Source organism: Engystomops pustulosus, chromosome 1 (assembly GCF_040894005.1).
Source record: "Engystomops pustulosus chromosome 1, aEngPut4.maternal, whole genome shotgun sequence".
In the NCBI taxonomy this organism is placed as follows: Eukaryota; Metazoa; Chordata; class Amphibia; order Anura; family Leptodactylidae; genus Engystomops; species Engystomops pustulosus.
The window spans coordinates 96,604,744-96,625,774 of NC_092411.1; the positions used below are offsets into that span (position 1 = coordinate 96,604,744).

Here is a 21,031-nt window from a genome sequence, read left to right on the forward strand (position 1 = left end):
ACCTGCTTACAGGTCTAAAAAGTGGAATTGTGCTTCAAATTCTTCTCCAGTCCTGTAATTTTCAAAGACTTTAAGAAAATTTTCCTGCTTTTTCTGTTCAGCTATTTTTTGTTAAAGAGGACCTGCCAGGGAAATTGGTTGCACTAAACCAACCACAGGTCCTTATGGATCGGTGGTTTAGTGCCCCAAATGACCCTTTAGCAAGTCCCAATTTGCCCACTAGTAAAATAAAAATATGTTTATACTTACCTTGTTCTGATGCGCATCTCCACAGCAAAGCCGAAGTACTACACCCCAGCTTCACTGCGCATGAATTGTGGTTCGGACGCTTGTGCAATGAAGCCAGGGTGTACAGCTCTGTCTTCATTAAAGTATTTTGTAGGCTTGGGGAGCACTAGAGATGGGCCCGAAGTATAAAGGTTTTTTGTGTATAGTCTTCACAGAGGGACTTGCTAAAGGGTGATCCATAAGGACCTGTGGGTGCTTTAGTATACCAAATCTCCCTGACAGGTTCTTTTTAATGATTTCCTAAGCAACCACTGAAGACTCCTTAATAAATATGCTGTGGAGAGACAAGGTCTTTGTCGAAGCAACATTGCAACTATTATTTTAAAACAGAGTTTATTTAATTTTTTCCAAATTTATTTTTTTTCTACAAGAAAAGAATAAAAAAAAATATAGAAATCTCTAAACGCGGAAATGTATTCTTTCAGCAGAATTCTAAATAATTTGGGAATGTGGAAGAAAGGGCATGTATTTTGGGGTTTCTACTAATGGCTGGGTTTGAAGAATGTTCCAAATAATAATATCAAAAATAAAGTCTCAACAACCAGAAAGAAATTTTCTGGGGCAAAATAATCATTATTACTAGCATGTCTATTCATCCTTTATTAACCCTATGTCTAGTTTCTCATCCTATCTCTAACTTTCTGTGATCCTATTACTATAGCTGGTTCTCTTCTCTCGTACCACAGATATGTTGCAAGCAGTCAACCACAGTAGTGAAACGCATCTGCCATTACTGTCACTGTTGCGGTTACAATGTTTTGCTTGCATCCACTCTCTAAAGCATCTTAAAATCTCCCATTTATTGCTTACTCTTTTTATCTTTGTGAACCTCTTTTTTGAATAATCAGATATTTCTTGATTTTTAACTGTACTGTCCGTGCTTCCACTGACTGTCTCTCCCAGGAAAGGGTATCACTGACTGTCTCATTCTTTCAACTGCAATATATCTTTCAAGTCCAGTTATTTTCCCACAGTTACTTCCCTTCCGCTCTCACATTCAACCTCCATTTTTCCTGTCTCTGCCACAATCTACCCATCCCTAGCTGTTACACCCACACACCCAGTTTCTATGTTCCTCTATCATTCCTTCCAGTTTCAAGCTGTGTCCCGTTTCTATCCATCAAAATCCCTCCCATCTTCTCTATCTAACCATCACACTTCATCTTTAAACGTTTCATCTCTCTTTTTATGTGGATAATGGATTTTGGGCAGTTACAGGGAACCTTTCATACCATCTGCCCTTTAATTCTTAGTTCACTCAGTGCTTTCACATTGCTCTGGGCTGTCTCTCAGGCTAGGGCCCTGGGACTGTGGAGAAAGCACAGGACGGGGTCTTCCTCTTATATAGCCTCCCTTTCTACGTGATCTCCTCCCATGATGCACTTGAAGATGTAGGCTCATTAGCTCCCCTACAGAAGTTACAAATGGACAGTACATGCAACGATGAAAAGGGTTTCCTTGAGACAAATCCAAAGGCTCGTGCTCTGCTCTTCCATTGGTTGGCTGATGTGAGGGACTCCTTCTCCTTTGTCCACCTCTACCCGCCATGCGAGGAAATGCACTAGGACCCTGGCTCTCAGTCACATGAAGACGGAGGGGTAGGGACGTTCCATCTTCACAATTTGGAGGCAAATCCGTGCAAGAACTCGCCCAAGCTGTAGATACAGGAAGTAGGCGATCTTGTTGGCTTCCACCTTGCTGAATCGTTTTGCCCCTCAAGGGTACACCAGCAGCAAGCTTGGAGTCCCGGTGATGTCTCTGCAGGTGATATTTCAGAGATCCAGACTGAGTGCCAGCATATGAACAATGAGGACACTTATAAGGTCGCTCTCCTGTGTAGAAAGCAGAACAGGTGTAGGTATCAAAATGAAAAAAAATAAATAAATACAGGACATAGAAAACATTTGAATAGTGAAAGCAAAGAAGGCACAATGGGGAGAATTCATTAAGGCTGGCATTTTAAATGGCAGTCTTAAAATTCCCCCGTCGGCGGCCATATCTACAAACACTGGTTTTCTGGTCGAGGATATAGTAAATCCAACAGGCCAGGGCGTCCATGCCCAAGGCCCCATCATGCCCAAAGTGGTGAGCAAGTTGAGAAAGGGGAATATTTATGTGCATTCTCCTCCAGAGAGATCATGAATCTTCCCCAATGTATTACAAAGTTTTTTTTAATTCAAATTTGCAATTTTTGATGTAAAAATTTTTACAACCCAAACTTGACCAAAAAAATGAGAAAGAAGGTTGAATTCAGAATTTTATTACTTTTGTCTTAATGAACATTAAAAAAAATTGTAAAATTGTAATAGTAAGATAAAAAGATAAGTAAATAGAAATCTTAACAAGATCTCAAATATTAGAGGACTTGGACTTACCTGTGTGTACACGGAGGTGCACCTTAAGGTGATGGGAAGAACGGAATGATTTGGCGCAAAATGGACAGTCTCTCCCAGTTGATCCACGTTGTCTCTCTACCTGGGTTGAGTTGACGTTCCATCCATTCTTATCTGGAGAAGAAATGAGGAGAATGCTGAAAAATCACACAAACAATTTACTCCTTTCTGTGCCTGTAGAAAGAGCAAATTTAAAAACATTGGTTTTCCTGGGTATGGACATAAATGTTATAATTGATACCTTCTAAAGATGATGCAGAGCTCTGTCATGATACTGTACGAGTGGTTTGTCAAAGGACTTATACTATACCAGTATATTCACACACATAATTGAGAGATACACTTTTAATAGCCCATTTTCCATATGGTCTATGCATTTGGTTTTTGATCCTTTAACATCCAGGTTGTTCTGTCATATCATCTCCTTCCTGTACTATCACTACACTACATCTCCCTCCTGTACCCTGTACCATCACTACACTACATCTCCCTCCTGTACCCTGTACCATCACTACACTACATCTCCCTCCTGTACCCTGTACCATCACTACACTACATCTCCCTCCTGTACCCTGTACCATCACTACACTACATCTCCCTCCTGTACCCTGTACCATCACTACACTACATCTCCCTCCTGTACCCTGTACCATCACTACACTACATCTCCCTCCTGTACCATCACTACACTACATCTCCCTCCTGTACCCTGTACCATCACTACACTACATCTCCCTCCTGTACCCTGTACCATCACTACACTACATCTCCCTCCAGTACCCTGTACCATCACTACACTACATCTCCCTCCTGTACCCTGTACCATCACTACACTACATCTCCCTCCTGTACCCTGTACCATCACTACACTACATCTCCCTCCTGTACCCTGTACCATCACTACACTACATCTCCCTCCTGTACCCTGTACCATCACTACATCTCCCTCCTGTACCCTGTATCATCACTACACTACATTTCCCTCCTGTACCCTGTACTATCACTACACTACATCTCCCTCCTGTACCCTGTACTATCACTACACTACATCTCCCTCCTGTACCCTGTACTATCACTACACTACATCTCCCTCCTGTACCCTGTACTATCACTACACTACATCTCCCTCCTGTACCCTGTACTATCACTACACTACATCTCCCTCCTGTACCGTGTACTATCACTACACTACATCTCCCTCCTGTACCCTGTACTATCACTACACTACATTTCCCTCCTGTACCCTGTACTATCACTACACTACATCTCCCTCCTGTACCCTGTACCATCACTACACTACATCTCCCTCCTGTACCCTGTACTATCACTACACTACAGCTCCCTCCTGTACCCTGTACTATCACTACACTACATTTCCCTCCTGTACCCTGTACTCTCTGGTATAGAGATATAAATGTTAATAAAGATATTTAAATATATCTCCTCCATACCTGAAACGAAGAGGATTATATAAGATTTTTAAGATAAGAAATGCCTCTTTCAAATAAAAGGTCAATTTGACCCAACCACCCTCTGATATTAATGGTTTGAGACACATTACAAAAATTGCCTGTAATATTTATAAGCATCTCAGAAACCGTGCTGTCCCCAGGTATACAAGGGAATTGGGCATTTCCAGATGTATCAGAGATAAACTCCCTGTCAACAGAGAAAAGAATATAAAAAGAGAAATTTAGTTTTTTTATGGCATCATATGAGAAAAGTTTGGTAGTAAGCTATCACTTTTAGCTGGATGACCCCCTTTAAGGTTATATAGGTCATGTAAGATAGCTGTTATCCAATGTGGGTAATGTTTCATGTTAATATCTTCTTTTGATCTGATTGGTAGCTATGGAAACATTGCATTTTTCTACTAAAAATATATAATTTCTTCAAATATGTTCAATTTCTGCCGAACTACAAAATTCACCAGATCTATACTTATAATGATGACATGTACGTCTGTCACGCTGAGATAAAAGAAATGCAAAAATGATTGATGGTATATTTCACAACATTAAAGTGCTGCTGATCTCATGTGTGGGCTAAAAATAAAACTAAAGTTAGAAAAGATTAAAGCAGTTACATTACTGAGCAATCTGTGCGTGTGAAGAGGCAAACATTTTAAGGATGCTCCAATATGCCCATCTTTACCTAGATGCTGAAGATGATTTTTTAATTTAATTTTCTACTGTTTTACTTTTTTGTAAACAAACATTATAAACAGATTTCAATCTCTATTGTAGGTTGTTTAAAGCCTTAAAGAACAACCTACTTTAGACTTGACGAATTCAGCAATTCCGTTTCCTTTCATTTCCATATAACAAAAGCCCTAATTTTGGAATTGTATTTGTTTTGAGGTATATGTAATGTACTGAATAAGGCTACATTCAGACGACCGTTGTGGGACGTATATACAGCCGCCGTATACATGTCCCCCATAGGCTGGCAATCGGCACACATGCGGTACCGTAACGCTCAGTACCCGGGGAAAAGACATGTCCGATCTTTTTTTTTCAGGGACACCTCTGCTACAGCTTTTTGAGATTTATTTTTAAAATGGTAAATTCCAAATATAATTATTTGTAATTTTTATTCTTACATGTTGTACCTTTGCATAAGAAGATCTACAACTGTGTGTTGCAAAGTGATATGCAGGTGCCACGATAACTACACCCATCATACATTTTGATTCATGAAACTTGACGATTCTTGTAGATAGAATTTTGCAGTGATAACATGTGGCAAAATCAAGTTATTTATAACACAAACCCAATTGACCTAAATTTAATTTTTTATGGAAATAATCTGCATCCTGTTTATAATGTATATAAAAAAAACTAAAACCTAGCACTGCTGTGTGGCCATTTTTACATACACTCACAGGGTTTTAAACTGAGCAATCATATTTACGGTAATCACATTTACTATTTATTACAATGTGACTATTTTCATTGTGGAAACCTGTTGTAAGCTGTGAATGCACTCAAAAAGTGTGCTATAAAGAAATACAGAGCAGCAGCACTCTTAGCAGGAGACCAGACTCCATGCATTCTATTTAAAGGGGCACTTCAGGAATAAGCATAATTCATATTCAAATGGGTCATTAAAATATAAGCTAATATAAAACTAGTTGTTATTTAAAATGTTGCTGCTCCTAGCAGAAACATGTTGTGGAAATGCACCATAAAGGAGAATTAAAATGCTTCTGGTCGTCTAATGAGTCTTGTGACTTTGTCCTTGTAGAGGAGACACAGGACAGAAGATGGCCACTGGTCAAATGTCCACATCACCTGTCTGGGCAGGTCATGTGATCACCACTGCGTTTGGCTGTAGTCGGTAGACCTTGTCCTTTTTTTGTTTTTTCATTTCCATTTTTCACTCCTCACCATCAAAAATCTATAACCTTTTTTTACATGCATAGAGCTGTGTGATGGCTTGTTTTTTGCGTAACAAATTGCACTTCATAGTGACGGTATTTAATATACCATGCCGTGTACTTGGAAGCAGGAAAAAAAATCCAGGTACAGTTAAAATTGGTGGAAAAAAATGCATTTTCTTTTGGGCTTGGGTTTTACAGTTTTCACTGTGCGCCCCAAATGACATTTCTACTTTATTCTTTGGGTCGGTGCGATCACTGGGATACCAAATTTATACAGGTTTTATAATGTTTTCATACATTTACAAAAATTTTAATCTCATGTGCAAAAAAATTTTAATTAGATTTTGCCATCTTCTGGCTCTAATGACTTTTTCATACTTTGGTGTAGGAGCTGTGGGTGGTGTCATTTTTTGCTATGTTTGAAGACATTTTCAATGCTACCATTTTTTGGACTGTACGACTTTTTATAGAATTTTAAAAAATTTTCAAAATGGCAAAAAGTGCCTTTTTTCGACTTTGGGTGCTATTTTCTGTTACGGGGTCAAAACACAGTGAAAAACCGTTACTATATTTTGATAGATTGGGCATTTTCGGGCATGGCTGTTTATTTATATGACTTCTAGGGAAAGGGAGGGTGATTTGAATTTTTAGGTTTTTTGTCTGATTGATCCTACCATATACTGACATAATACTGTATTTCAGTATATGGGGATTTTCCTCCTCATTTATTACAATGTGCGAATCAATGGGTTAAAACGAAACAGCCTTGGGTCTTTGGAAGACTTGAGACTGTTATGGCAACCATTCCCCGCTCCCCGTTGACGTCATGGGACAATCTTCAACAAGATCCTTTTGAAGTCCCCTGCATCTTTGCCGGTGGCGATGTGCGGGATGACACCCACGACCGGTGCTAGCACCGATAGTGGGTGTTACCGGAAAGACTTTCCGGCTATGGAGAGGGCTCAGCCCATGAGCCCACTCCTTGCAAGCGCAGCCGACCCATGATGTTCCATTACGTCAAGGGCCGTTAAAGGGTTAACTTCTGTTTTGTGACTAATGACATTGGGGCACATGCATCATAAGTCCGTCTTTAAAGGTCTGTTTTTTGGCACTTGGCTTTTCTGCTGGTCAGATGTATTCCGGGTCCGGCCGGAATTTATCAAGGCAGTTCCTCCGACGTCCACCAGGTGGCGCTGCTGCGCTGAAAAGTATCGGAACACGCTCAAGTTCACCAGCCTATTCCTAGTGAAGGTAAGTGCAAGCTCCGCGACACATTTTTTGTTTTAAATGCGGCGGTTTTTCAGAATCCGTCGGGTTTTCGTTCGGCCACGCCCCCCGATTTCCGTTGCGTGCATGCCAGCGCCGATGCGCCACAATCCGATCGCATGCGCCAAAATCGGCGCAAATCGGAAATATTCGGGTAACACGTCGGGAAAACACGAATTGGGCCCTTAGTAAATGACCCCCATAGCTCTCTGAAGTGTCCACCCCCTCCAGATTCTTAGCCATCAGGCTACAGGGAGAATTTGCTGCACATAGGAGCTGCTGCACCTCACAGATAATGGAAATTCACACTTTATATGTTACTACATCTTGATAAGGGATGATATCAACTAATATTCATGTTTTTAACCCTTTTTTCTATGCAGAACTATCTAAGAACACACTTTCTCTCTTATTGCCTTTTATTTCGTGATCGTATTTATCTCTCATATCTATCCACTGTATATATCATCTACTTTATAGTTCTGCATCTAGAAGTCTCTATCATCTTTCATATTTATCTTTTATCATAATAATAATTAATAATTTATTTATTTATGTAGCTCACACAGATTACGCAGTGCTGCACAGAGCTTGCCAAATCGGTCCCTGTCCCCAATGGTGCTCAGTCTAATGAACCTACCAGTAATTTTTTGGAGTATGGGATGAAACCAGAGGACCCGGAGGAAACCCACGCAAACACAGAGAGAACATACAAACTCTTGGCAGATGTTGAACAGCGCTGCAAGGCTGTAGTGCTAACCACTGAGCCACCATGCTGCCCATCAATCTCCCGATCATCTATCTCCTTTAAAATTCTCCAATATTACAGTCTGTTTTACCACACTAAAGGGAGCCTCTTACTGACTGTGATTGTTCATAAAATAGTTTTATTTTGGGGCCCCACTTTGTCTAGAACCGGCCCTGGATGTATCTTAGCGGTTTTTCCTTATTGATACACATGGAGTTTGGTCGTTAGTGAATTTGCAATTTTTTAAAACAAAAGTTGCAAATAGTCTCCAAAAGTCAAGATCACTTCCAAGCTAATTTCTACGCCTGTTTAAGAGCAGCTGTAGATTGTAGAAAATGCACAACTTTTTTAAAAAAGCAACTTTCACATCTGGACATCTGGTGATAACTCGGGGAACACTGCAGAAAACTAGACAATGGTTAACTTTGAAAGGAGACAGTTTTAGGCGCAAAATAATGTGCAAATGAGCACAAGAACCATGAAAAATTAAAGAAAAAGGCAAAGCAAAATTTTGATACATGTCCCCCATTGAGTTTTTTTCTATACATTTATAGTATTATGGGTTTTTGTACCAGATTCATATTACCTGTATACCCCTTTAGCTATGATGCAGGTCCCATTCCTGGCACTGTGCTCAGTTCATGAAATCCATCCAGTTAGCAATCCTTTCCTCACACACCTACTATGGTCACGCGCCATTGGTCTTAGGGTAAAATGGGAGCCTGAGTTGCAACCAGATTACAGATTGCAATGGCTCTACTTGATGGCGTGGTGAGCATGCGGTATATCACCGCACCGTGACCGTTCACCCATCTCCTCCTCCCAGCCCTGTGCTTGCCTGGGATCCTGTCTAGGCTATAGTCTACAGAAATTCTGTTGGGACAATGTTTGCTGTGGAAAAAAACATTGAAATAGTTTTTCGTTGCATTTTACTTGCAGGTTTCTCTACAAGCTCCTTACATTGCAAATATTGAAAGCTATGAATACGGGAAGTCCCTGACTTAAGAAGAACCAACTTGCATATGACCCCTAGTTACAAACAAACCTCTATGTCCCCTGTGACCACTGGATGCAGGTAATTTCCAGAACTTTGGGACATTAAAAAACAACTTTGGCCCACATTTACTAAAGCCCTCGCGCCAGTTTTCTGTTCGACATTGCACGTTCTTTCTAGAGCAAACTTCTTGCACATGTATTTGTGCCGCCGCTGTAGTGCTTATGTGTAATTTCTGCACATAAAGAGGCGTTCCAGTGCACAGTTGGACCATATGACACATTTATCATGAAGAGTCTAACATAGGGCCTACAACACAATTCTGTCAAAGGTGCACCAAAAATAAGTTGGTGCACTCTGTGAAAGCAGTGCAGGGAGCTTCAGATTCTTGATAAATCACCACAAATCTTGGATCTGGCACACCCTGCACACTTCACAGGCAAACTTTGATAAATGTGGGCCTTTGTCTAGAATTACGCTTAAAATTCTTATTTATATACAAATTCAACTTAAGGGGAACCTGTCATCTGTGCTATTTTTAATCAGGAGACAGGTTGCTATTAACAACATACAGGCAGTCCCCGGGTTACATACAAGATAGGGTCTGCAGGTTTGTTCTTAAGTTGAGTTTGTATGTAAGTCAGAACTGTATATTTTATCATTGTAATCCCAGACCGAACTTTTTTGGTCTCTGTGACAATTGGATTTTAAAAATGTTGGGTTGTCATAAGAATCAGGAGTAACACTAAAGCTTCATTACAGACACCTGTGATAACTGTTACAGCTGTTTATTGTAGCCTAGGACTAAAGTACAATAAATTATCAATATCCAGTGGTCCATTTGTAACTAGGGGTTGTATGTAAGTCGAGTGTTCTTAAGTAGGGGACCGCCTGTACTGTATATACAAAATATGTTTGTTTTTTTTAAATGTCTGTATTATATCGGTTTGAGATAAAGTATGTGAAACTTTTCCTGGCTCCCTGCCAGATGACTCAGCGGAGTCCGAGAGAGGAAAATTTCAAATGACAACTTCCGTCTACTCTATAATATATTCACTGCTCTCCTTGCTCCTGACCCTCCCCAGACCTCCACCATGCTCCCCTTGCACGGAGATCCAGGAGAGAGAGATTGTCTGCAGTGAGCTGACACATGATCTGGTGGAATCAAAATTCAAATTACCCCCTTTCCCTAGAACTGATATAAAAATAAACAGTAAAAGTCAAACACCTATCAAAATATAATGACGGTTTTTCACTGAGTTTAACCGCGTAACGGAAAATAGCGCCCAAAGTCGAAAATGGCACTTTTTTGCCATTTTGAAAAAAATATACAAAATTCAATAAAAAGTGATCAAAAAGCTGTACAGTCCTAAAATGAAAGCATTGAAAACTTCATCAAAAATTACACCACCCACCCAGAGATGGCAAAAACAAAAAATATTTGTACAGTAGGTTTTCATTTTTGTAAATATATAAAACATTATAAAACCTATACAAATTTGGTATCCCTGTAATCGTTACCCCGTAATCCAAGGCCACAAGAAAACGGCGCAAATGTGGTTTTTCACCATTTTCACTGCATTTGGAATATTTTCCACACTTCCCAGTACACGGCATGGAATATTAAATACCATCACTATGAAGTGCAATTTGTTATGCAAAAAAACCAAGCAGTCACAGAGCTCTTTATGTGTAAAAATAAAAAAAAGTTATAGATTTTTGAAGATGGGGAGTGAAAAATGGAAATGAAAAAACAAAAAAAAGACAGGTTGTTAAGGGGTTAAGAACAATGTCTGCCAGGGCCCCGATCACAATGTCCAGAAATACTGTCCTTTCAATAGCAGTATAGATGTCTTTTTTTGGTTATTCTAAGATCTGTTGTCCACATTAAAGGCATTGTCAAGACACTTTCAACTGACTGCCTGAATCTGAATAGCTAAAATCAAGTTTCAAGCTCAACCCACTTAAATCCAATGATTCTCCAACATATAGTGCAAGAAGTGTATGGAACATATGCCAAGTGCATATTATTTATGTAAATGCACACTCTGTTCTTGAGACACTGAGTGGGCAGTTCCTTATAAAAAATGAGTTGAAAACTTAAGTGCATTAGATTGAAAGTCCTAAAGTTTGAAGTTTCCAGGAAATCTACCATCAGAATCAAGCACTCATATTTGTTATCCATGGCCTCCTTCATTCTAAAATAAATGTTTAAAATTATGCTAATGAGCCAGAGGGCCTATGGGTGTGTTATTAGAGCCCCTGCGCCCTGAAGCTTCACAGGCTGTTACACTGTACATGAGCACTTCCCCTCTCCCACTGTACGCTCCCTGCTTCTGGGATTACAGGAAGTGCAGTTGGAGCAGGGGGGAAGGTGAGAAAAACAATGAGATGTGCTACTGAGGTGTAAAAATAGCCTGAGAATCTAGAGCACAAGTGTTTCTGGTTTATCATGCTTGATTTAATGGTTGAATTTCTTTAAAGGGGAATGCCAGGAATTAGCATAATTCATATTCAAATGGGTCATTAAAATATAAGCAAATATGCAACTAGTTAAAATTTTGCCCGCCTTAGCAGAAAAATGTTGGGGACATACAGTGTAATGGAGAATTATAATGCTCCTGGCACTTTAATCATTCCATGGGACTTGTAGTTGTAGATGGTGTCCATCTTGGAAATGACTCCCTACTTTAAAATGATCATAACATTTTGTGAATCATGAAAGCAAACTAGCAAAAAAAGCTCTGTCTTGTGATTAATGACATTGGGACACATTTACTAAGAACAGTGCAAACTGCGTGGGTAGTGCAGAGTGCGCCAAATTCATGATATCTGTCCCACATGCTGCATGAATCTGGCCCTCCTTGCACTGCCCCGACAGAGTGCAACACTTATTTTTTGGTGCTCCTATAACATGCAACACATTTCTGTCGGACTTTACGTGATACTTCTGGTGCACCGTCTGACTGAGCCCCTTTCAGGGCAGAAATTTGCATTGCATGAAGAATAGTACAACTGCACCACAAAACTGCCGCGTGCAACACAAATGTGGACACTTCTTAAATACCTGTGCAAGCAATTTGTACCTAAAAGAACGTGTAAAGTCCGCCAGAAAACTGGGGCGCGACCCTAGTAAATTGCCCCATTGTATTTTGTTGTATTCATTTATTTATAGCATTATGTTTTTTGTTATCAGGCGTTCATATCCCTTCTCCTTTAGCTATATACAGTGGGGGGGGGGGGGGAATATTTAGTCAGCCACCAATTGTGCAAGTTCTCCCACTTAAAAAGATGAGAGAGGTCTGTAATAAACATCATAGGTAGACCTGAACTATTAGAGACAAAATGTGAAAACAAATCTAGAAAATCACATTGTCGGATTTGTAAAGAATTTATTTGCAAATTATGGTGGAAAATGAGTATTTGGTCACCTACAAACAAGCAAGATTTCTGGCTATCACAGACCTGTAACTTCTTCAAGAGGCTCCTCTGTCCTCGACACATTGGGGCTCATTTAGTAAGGGGCCGAATGCCGGGTTTTGCGAATATTTCCGTTTAGCGCCAAACTGCCCCAGGATTTTGGCGCACGCAATCAGATTGTGGCACATCGGCACGTCCCGATGGATTTGGAAAAAACGCGGAATTTAAAAAACTAAATGTGTCGCAAGATCAAGCACTCACATGCACCAGGATGAAGCAGGTGAACTCCGGCAGACTTCGGCGCAGCAGCGACACCTGCTGGATATCGGGCGCACGACCTTCGTGAATCCCGGCAGACCCGAATCCTTGTGGGACAACGCACCGCGGGATCATGACTGGACCAGGTAAGTAAATGAGCCCCATTAATTGTAGTAATGGCTCCTATATGAACATGTTATCAGTATAAAAGTTGTTCAAATCAGTGAATGTTGAGTTGCATCCAGAGATCACAATACCTACTACGAAGCCTGAGTGGCAACATCATGTTTCTCTGCAAAGAGACCAGGACGACCGTGTACATAAAAGAATTAATGGGGCCATGTATCATGAAATTTTGAGTGCAAACCTCCTTCCATCAGCTAGGGCATTGAAGATGAAAATGTGGCTGGGTCTTTCAGCATGACAATGATCCCAAGCACATCACCAGGGGACAGAAAAAGTGGCTTTGTAAAAAGCATTTCAAAGTCCTTGAGTGTCCTAGCCAGTCTCCAGATCACAGCCCCATAGAAAACCTTTGGAAGGAGTTGAAAGTCTGTGTTTCTCGGCGAAAGCCCAAAAACATCACTGCTGTAGAGGAAATCTGCACGGAGGAATGGGCCAACATACCAACAACAGTCTGTGCCAATCTTGTGAAGACTTACAGAAAATGTATGACCTTTGTCATTGCTAATAAAGGATATACAGGCAGTCCCTGGGTTATGTACAAGATAGGGTCCGGAGGTTTGTTCTTAGGTTGAATTTGTATGCAAGTCGAAACTGTATTTTTTATAATTGAAGTTCTAGACAATTTTTTTTTTTTTGCCTCAGTGACAATTGGAGTTTAAAAATTTTTCCTGTAATGAGACCAAGGATTAGCAATAAAGCTTCATTACTGACACCTTATGGCTGATCATTACAGCCTGGGACTATAGTAACATCCAGAGAGCTTCACCAGAGGTCACAGTGGGCAGAGGGGTCCGTCTGTAACTAGGGGTTGCCTGTAAGTCGAGTGTCATTAAGTAAGGGACCGCTTGTATAACAAAGTATTGAGATTAGCTTTTATTATTGACCAAATATTTCTTTCCACCATAATTTGCAAATAAATTCTTTAAAAATCAGACAATTGCCCAGATTTATTAAATCCCCTGCCCCCCGTCGGACATGTTATTAGGAAGTGTAATGTTATTAGGAAGGCACAAATGTAATGCACCCCACACATTTTGTCAAGGCTGCACTAAACCCAACAGGACAGAAAATTCTGCATATAAAGGGGTGTTCCGGGGCACATTTCGTACAGTGAGCCACATTTCTCATGCAGTATGCGAAAGAATTGTGACCAGCGTAAATGGTTTATTTCTGGGTCACCTGATACCTTTAAAGCAGTCTATTTGTTATATTTTACTGAACAGCCCCTAATTTACTGTCTTCGGCAATAATTGGAATATAAATGAAATATATACATAAAACAGGGCATTTTTTAATAACCACTAGGTTTTGCATTATATGAAACACATGTAACCAAGAGAAAACTAGAAACAAAAATTCTTACCTGGAAACCCCACTGTTTTCAGCACAATTCCAGGGGACCCCTGGGGTAGCATAACCTTGGATGAAGTTGCTTCTCCAATTGCGCCACTCACGGTTTGTCCCCTAGCAGATGCCCCTGCTCCTTCTTGATCTACATCCCCACTCTGTACTGCTCTAGCTGTGGCTTGAAGCATTTGGGAACAGGTAGCATCCCCAGGAGGAGGCAAGCGTAATAAGAGGCCAGAGTAGAAATTTTGATATCCAAGTAGCCTGGAAGAGGATGATGATGGGGAATTTGTGGTATTGACATGAGAGGACTGTGAAGACTGATGCACAGGTGGTTCCTGACCTCCGACTCCTTTTATCTTGCCAAGGTGGACCTTCATATGGTTCTTCAGAAACCATGACTCCTTGAAGCATCGTCCACAAACTGAACAACGATGATCAAATGAATCTTTATGTTTACGCATGTGACCCTTCAAGAACCAGGACTGAGTGAAGCTCTGAGAACAGATTTCACATTTAAACTCAGCAGGAGGCAGAGCCGGAGTAGGATTGGGGGCAGGTAAAGGTGGAACAATCTTGGGTAGCTGTGGTGCCGAATGTCTCCTTTCAACATGTCCCATCAGCTCACCCTCCTGAGATGCTGCAAAGTCACAGAGGTGACACTTATAAGGCCTATGAAGTATTCTGAGGTGACGCTCTAGTTCAGCTGCTTTCCGAAATTTACCTTTGCAGAAAGGGCATGGGTGGCGTAGTGTTGGAAGTGGAGCAGGTATAGACAACAAAGGGACTGGTTCCTGAATGTTATCTAGTGCTAAGTTTTGTATATCAGTATGGGGTTCCTTCTCATGCTGCTGCTCCAGTAACAGAGGCCGTTGGCAGTTAGTCTCAAAGTTCTTAAGCCCTCCACGTCCTTGGCTGAGAGCCCCACGCACCTTGTGTGTACTTGCATGAAGTGCTAAAATGCTGATAAAGCGAAATTGCTTTCCACATATTGTACATGGAAACTGACGAGACTTAGAACTTGAGCCATCTGAAAAACCATTGGAATGACGTTGAAGATCCAGTTCTTCATCAGCAAAAGAAAGACTAAGGAGGGATGAAGGAGCAGGAGGAGGAGAAGGTGAAGCTTGAGATGGAGATATGGAAGATGGAGGAGGAGAGGGAGAGGTTGGTGGTAATGAGAATACTGGAGATGCTTCATGATCGTGTGGGGAGGTTGGAATTACTGTAATACATGGGGAGGTTGGAGGTGAGGAAGGAGCAGAAGAGTCTTCAGGAGGGCAGGGGGAAGCCGTTGAAGGGGAAGGAGAAATTGGTGGAGAAGAAATTGATAGTGGAGTGGGAGACAAGGCAATGGGGGCTGGACTAAGTGCTACAGAAATAGGACACAAAGTAACCCTTTCAGGAGAAAGATTCTCAGATGGGGGACAGAAAGAGACAGGTGCTGGGGAAACTGGTGGAAAAGCAAGGGAAATGGAAGTTGCCGAAGGACTGATACATGCCAAAGGTGAAGATTTGGAAGGGGAAGATTGGGATGAATGAATCGGAGTAGTTGCATTATGGATTATAGCAGTAACAGGTGATAGAGGAGACTCAGGAGGTGGTGAGATGTTAATAGGAGATGATGGTGTTGGAGGGGAAGCAGATTGAGATAAAGCAGGAGAAATATTGATTTGTTGAGACACAGATGGAGAAGGAGGAGAAGTGTTCATATGAGAAAGAGGAGGGGATTGAGAATGTGGCAATGCTTGAGTAAGAAGAGGTGGAGCAGCGTCCATTGCTAGGATTTCTTAAAGCGTCTCTCCAGGGGTGTTGATTATTGTCCTAAAAAATAAAAAAAATGAGAATTAGAATTTTTAAAAAAATGTTGGGTGTTTCAGTTTTCATTTTTTTTTACATTTACATTTACATACAAAGTAATGCAGTTCTCAACTATTTAAAGGTTTACAAAGTGCCCTATTGTCTTTATTATACCTCAATGTACTATGCATTTTAGAATGGAGAATAAATATTGTTTAAAGAGGTCTATATTACTTACTTGCTTCATATGTAATGAGCATCTTAAATCTAGGCAGGATAAAATTCCACTTGTGAACTTCACCACAATTATCAAGGGGGTTTTATTTATACGTTTTTATATACTTTTCAGACTGTTAATCATTTGGGGAAATATGTGGCTTATCAGTGGCTGAACCATCAGTGTAGTAGGATCACAGTATCAGAGATACCCGACTCTTAAGTTGTTGCTGCTTCCCTTTTAAATTCAGGATAGCTTTGGGAATAAGATAAGTAGGACTTGACTTCAGGGTGAAGCTGAAGACAAGAGTTGGGTCAGGTTAGAACTCAGAGCAAAAGAACAGAGAAATGGGCTTGAGCTGCTTGTCGAAGCAGAAAGTGTTCCTGCAGCAGAATATCAATAAATAAATTTTATCTGATCATTCTGCTCATTTAAAAAATAAAAACAAGACAATCCTAACGAGTGGCCTCTTCTTGTGGAATAATTCTCTATGGAGTGCCTCAGTCTCCAGGATAAATGCTGCCCAGGTGATCTGAATCCCCTATTCTTACCATTATGGCATAGATTATAAGGCCAATATCAACTAAGCCAGGGGTTGCGAACCTATGGCACTCAGAACCCTCTCTGTGGGGGCTCAGGCAGTCTACCAAGCACAGAATTTGCCAAACAAAACTCAAGCTCTTATCCTGAGGAGTCAAGGACATGCTGCAACCAGTGCCATTTTAAAGCGACATATCCTTGGCTGCTTAGGACTGAAGGAGGAGGTGTGCACTGGGCTGGGCGATCATTGGACCTACTTCACTGGGCCCCATGATTCTTCCTAATCAGGACACCCTCGAGGGATGCTACAATAAGTATACAAATGTCTCATTATTTCCACTGTGTTTGTTTCTACAGGATGCCAATATGATTGAAAGCTACGACAGAATGGAGGAATACATCTCTCCTTAAATTGCCATGTTGGCACTTTATGATAAATAAGTGGGCTTTAGTTGTAGTTTGGGCACTTGGTTTAGCGATGGTGAACCTTTGGGAGACCAAGGTATCTAGGTGGTTAGATGAGAGGAAGGAAGGTTCTCAAATGTATAGTATAGGGCTTAATTTATTAAGTTACACTTCTTGAGGCCATAATTAAGAAAATTCTAATGTTTGAAGACACACTATTTCTGTGAACATGACTCGCTATCCAGATAATACTTCATCACATAACCACTATTCCACCCCAAAAAAATCAGGAAACTCTGATAGGTGGCACAGACACCCGCTTCAGTGTGGCGCCACCTGTCACTGCTGACCTCTGTTTACAGAGGCTCATCTGCGCACCCATTACAGCCTGCTGTAACTTCTGCTGTAGAGGGTGAATGGCTGTATACACCACATCATTTCTGAGCCAATGGGGCAAGCATAGTGTGTGTGTTATTTTTTATAACCCCCTAAAACCTATATTTAAAAACCCACTGTTCATGAACAACACCTTTAAGGGAAACATTCTTCCATCACTCCAACCGGGGCAGTCACAATAATGCCTGCTTCAACATCTTACGTATAGAAATAAAAAATACAAAACTTGTAGCATAGAAGCCCATAGAAGAACCCATGCTTGATTACATTCAAAAAGTCACTTCCATTCATTAAATATGTCAATGTCATTTAATTAGAAAAGAATCTATCCCTTTCTAAAATTCTGCCATGCCAATGTAAATCCAGGAATAGGACCAGCCCTATTTTTAACAATGCAGGCAGATGGCTCAGCTCACAGCGCCATTACACGATTGTGTGCATTGGTCATAAATTTAAAGAACACTTTCCTATATAGATATCTAAAGATATCAAAGGAATAAGATATATAGAATAATATAATACTTTTACACAAGGTAGAGTTTTTTGTTTCATTATACCCACGGTCGCATCTACCATGAGGCTCGATGAATTCCGTGTCTCAGGCAGCAGATTGGGAACCCTTTTTGAGGGTGGCAGATCGCGCCTTTAAGACATTTTTCTGTGAATTCAGCAGAGATAATCCACGCCCAGGAGACATCACAAAGCCCTTGTAAGGTACTAGATGTCTCAAGTGTCTATTGCATTGACTGACTACTAGTGTGTGAGGTAGCATCAACGGGGGGGGGGGGGGTTTGCACATTTCCGATTTTCGCCCTGATTATACCTTGCACTACACAAAAACTATTCTGCTGATTGAAGTCTTATTGGGTGTGTCTGCCATGTGGAAGCATGTCCCTTGTATGACATAGCACTGACCTTTGGGGTGTGATTAGGCAAATAAATATGTGTCAATAAACTGTGAATTAAACTTCATTGCTTGTTACATGACTCACCTGATAAGTTATACCCATCGTCACTATGTACAGTAACAAAAGATTTACATTGTGCTTCATTTATACAATTAAGCATAACCCACAAACGTATGCAACTTCATACATTTTCATCTATTAGCCACTGGCCACCATATAAGACTGCCATCTACTATGTTACTTTTTATGTGTTCTAATGCATACAGTAATTGCTTTTAAAAATGATCATTTTACAATGCAGAATTTGGAATTTATTTATTGGGCCCTATTAGGTCTTTTTTGGATCGCTGTAACATGCTTTAAAAAATTGCTGATCTACTACAACCACTATAGATCTTTCCAATAGTTCAGGGTTTTTATTGGATTGAAATACTGTACCAAGGAGTTATTTTACCTAAACATTAACAAATGGTAGCAATAACAATATAACATGGGCCTTAAGAATACAAAATATTACAGGTCTATTTATCCATAGACACATAACTTATAACAGGTCAGCAGGTTGATATAATTTTAATCCACAGGCTGGAGGGTCAGAACTATAATCCACAGTCAGAAAACAGAGTGCTTGTTGGTTTGAGGCAGATTAGGACAACTGGACCAGCAGAATATCTGCTCAGTATAACATGCTGAGGATATATAAGGTCTGATTAATACAATACCTGTCTGTCCTCATGATAAGAATGTGGAGGTGTTGGATTAGTTTTATTAATTATATTTTAGTTACAGTACCAATCTACTACTACCAATAGACTTATATGATATGTAGCTACAGTAACATAGGACCAACACAGCTCACATCATTCCCTACTTTAAAATATAAAATAATGAAAAAGACAAGATAAAAATGAAAAAAACCTCCTCACGTCTCCCCTGCACACCAGATCAACCATAGTAAGTAACATACACCCTGGTGAACTGGCCAATGACTAAGGAGAAATCCCTGCTGTCCGGTCAGTTATGAAGCTGGGAAGACCATTGGGGATATCAAGTGGGCCACTTGTGACCTTACGTGATCATCCCTATTGATTATCCTGCCTTCGACTGCTTGTGACCAAAACTGACAAAGAAAAGAAGAGAACAGAAGGCAGCTGCACCATCCCTTGTGCACACCATATCCCACTTCCAAGAATTCAGAATATGGCTAAGACCCAATAATACAGGGTAGTACATAGTCCACTTGAGAATGAGCTATTTTTTACATTGCCTCTCCGCAGAAGTTAGTAAATAGTAAATGAAGTTTATTTAACTACATTGATCATTAATATATTTCCTTTACATAAGCCTTTTTTCAATTTGTTCCAGCAATATTAATCACTGGTAAATGTCCACCCTTAATATAGTATATGGATACTTTTACTATACACATGCTGTATAGGAACTAAAGAATGGGCAAAATAGCTAAGACCTTGTTCACACACATGTGGAGTCTTTGTCAGTTTCCTCCAGACTTGATGCAAAAAAGACAAAGAGAAAATGATGCCAGGAACGATCTGGTACATTAGTTTCAGTTCTGGAGTTTGGTGTAAAGATGTCCTAACACCACTGTTCTTATTCTCCTCTCAATCCCATACAATATTTATGGTCTGGGGTTCAGAGAAAAGGAGCCTATACGCATTAGGTAACTCTCGGCTAAAACCACAAATTTCAATGGTGCCCTTCTACCATCTAATGTGAATGGCGGCCCTGACTCTCCCCCAACTGCAGATATTAACTGGGAGATAAGCTACAATAGCTGTCTAAGGTATATGGACACAGAGATGTGAATGCTGAATTCACAAGGTGTTGCTCTTTGTCTCTGACAAATGTACTAGAAAACATGACTGCATTGTTTATGCCTCCATATATTTCCTTCTTAGAGCCTTTGCTGTATTTTTGCTTCTGTTTCTGAACACTCAAAATGTATTTATATCCCTTAAACAAGTTGCTTATGTTCTCTTTCCCTGGATGCAGAACTTATATCAAAAGCAAAGAGTTAGTGAGTAGAGAAGGAAAATATTTGGTTAAAACGTAGAGGGGGATGTAGGAGAATCTAGGGAAGGACAGTGGTCCCCAGTTCAAGGAATTTATTGTTTTTGGTTGAAATAGCCCTATTATTGCTGGCAGGTTACACAAGTTTTAATAAAGTAATCAATACAGGCATGATCCAAGAATAATCCTGTATTTTTGTAAATACGTGGCTGCCAAATTAAATTTTTCAGATGTGGCACCAAAGACATTGGGGTTCATTTACTAAGGGTCCGCGGACCACACTATCATCCGAATATCCGACGATTTCCGATGTGCGGCGCATTTAAAACATTTTTTTTTGGGTGCATGCGATCGGTTTTTGGCGCATCAGCGCCGGCTTTCACGCGACACAAACCAGAGGGGGGGGGCATGCCGTCGAATGACAGATTCGGACAATGCGCCACATGCAGGAA

The 21,031-nt window shown here is 40.5% G+C and overlaps 1 protein-coding gene across 5 annotated transcripts in view; it reads right to left on the minus strand.

Annotated features, from left to right (window-relative positions):
* Positions 1 to 604: 604 nt before the first annotated feature.
* The window catches only part of ZNF219 (zinc finger protein 219), a 47,171-nt gene continuing 26,744 nt past the window's right edge, over positions 605 to 21,031 (minus strand). For all 5 annotated transcript variants that reach the window (XM_072149195.1, XM_072149215.1, XM_072149184.1 and 2 more), the window contains 3 exons: positions 14,299 to 16,106; positions 2,664 to 2,795; positions 605 to 2,120 (listed from right to left, as the gene is read on the minus strand). In XM_072149195.1, the coding sequence (XP_072005296.1) occupies positions 1,543 to 2,120; positions 2,664 to 2,795; positions 14,299 to 16,060 (2,472 nt within the window). In that variant the 5' untranslated portion in view covers positions 16,061 to 16,106 and the 3' untranslated portion in view covers positions 605 to 1,542. The remainder of the gene's footprint in view (positions 2,121 to 2,663; positions 2,796 to 14,298; positions 16,107 to 21,031) is intronic.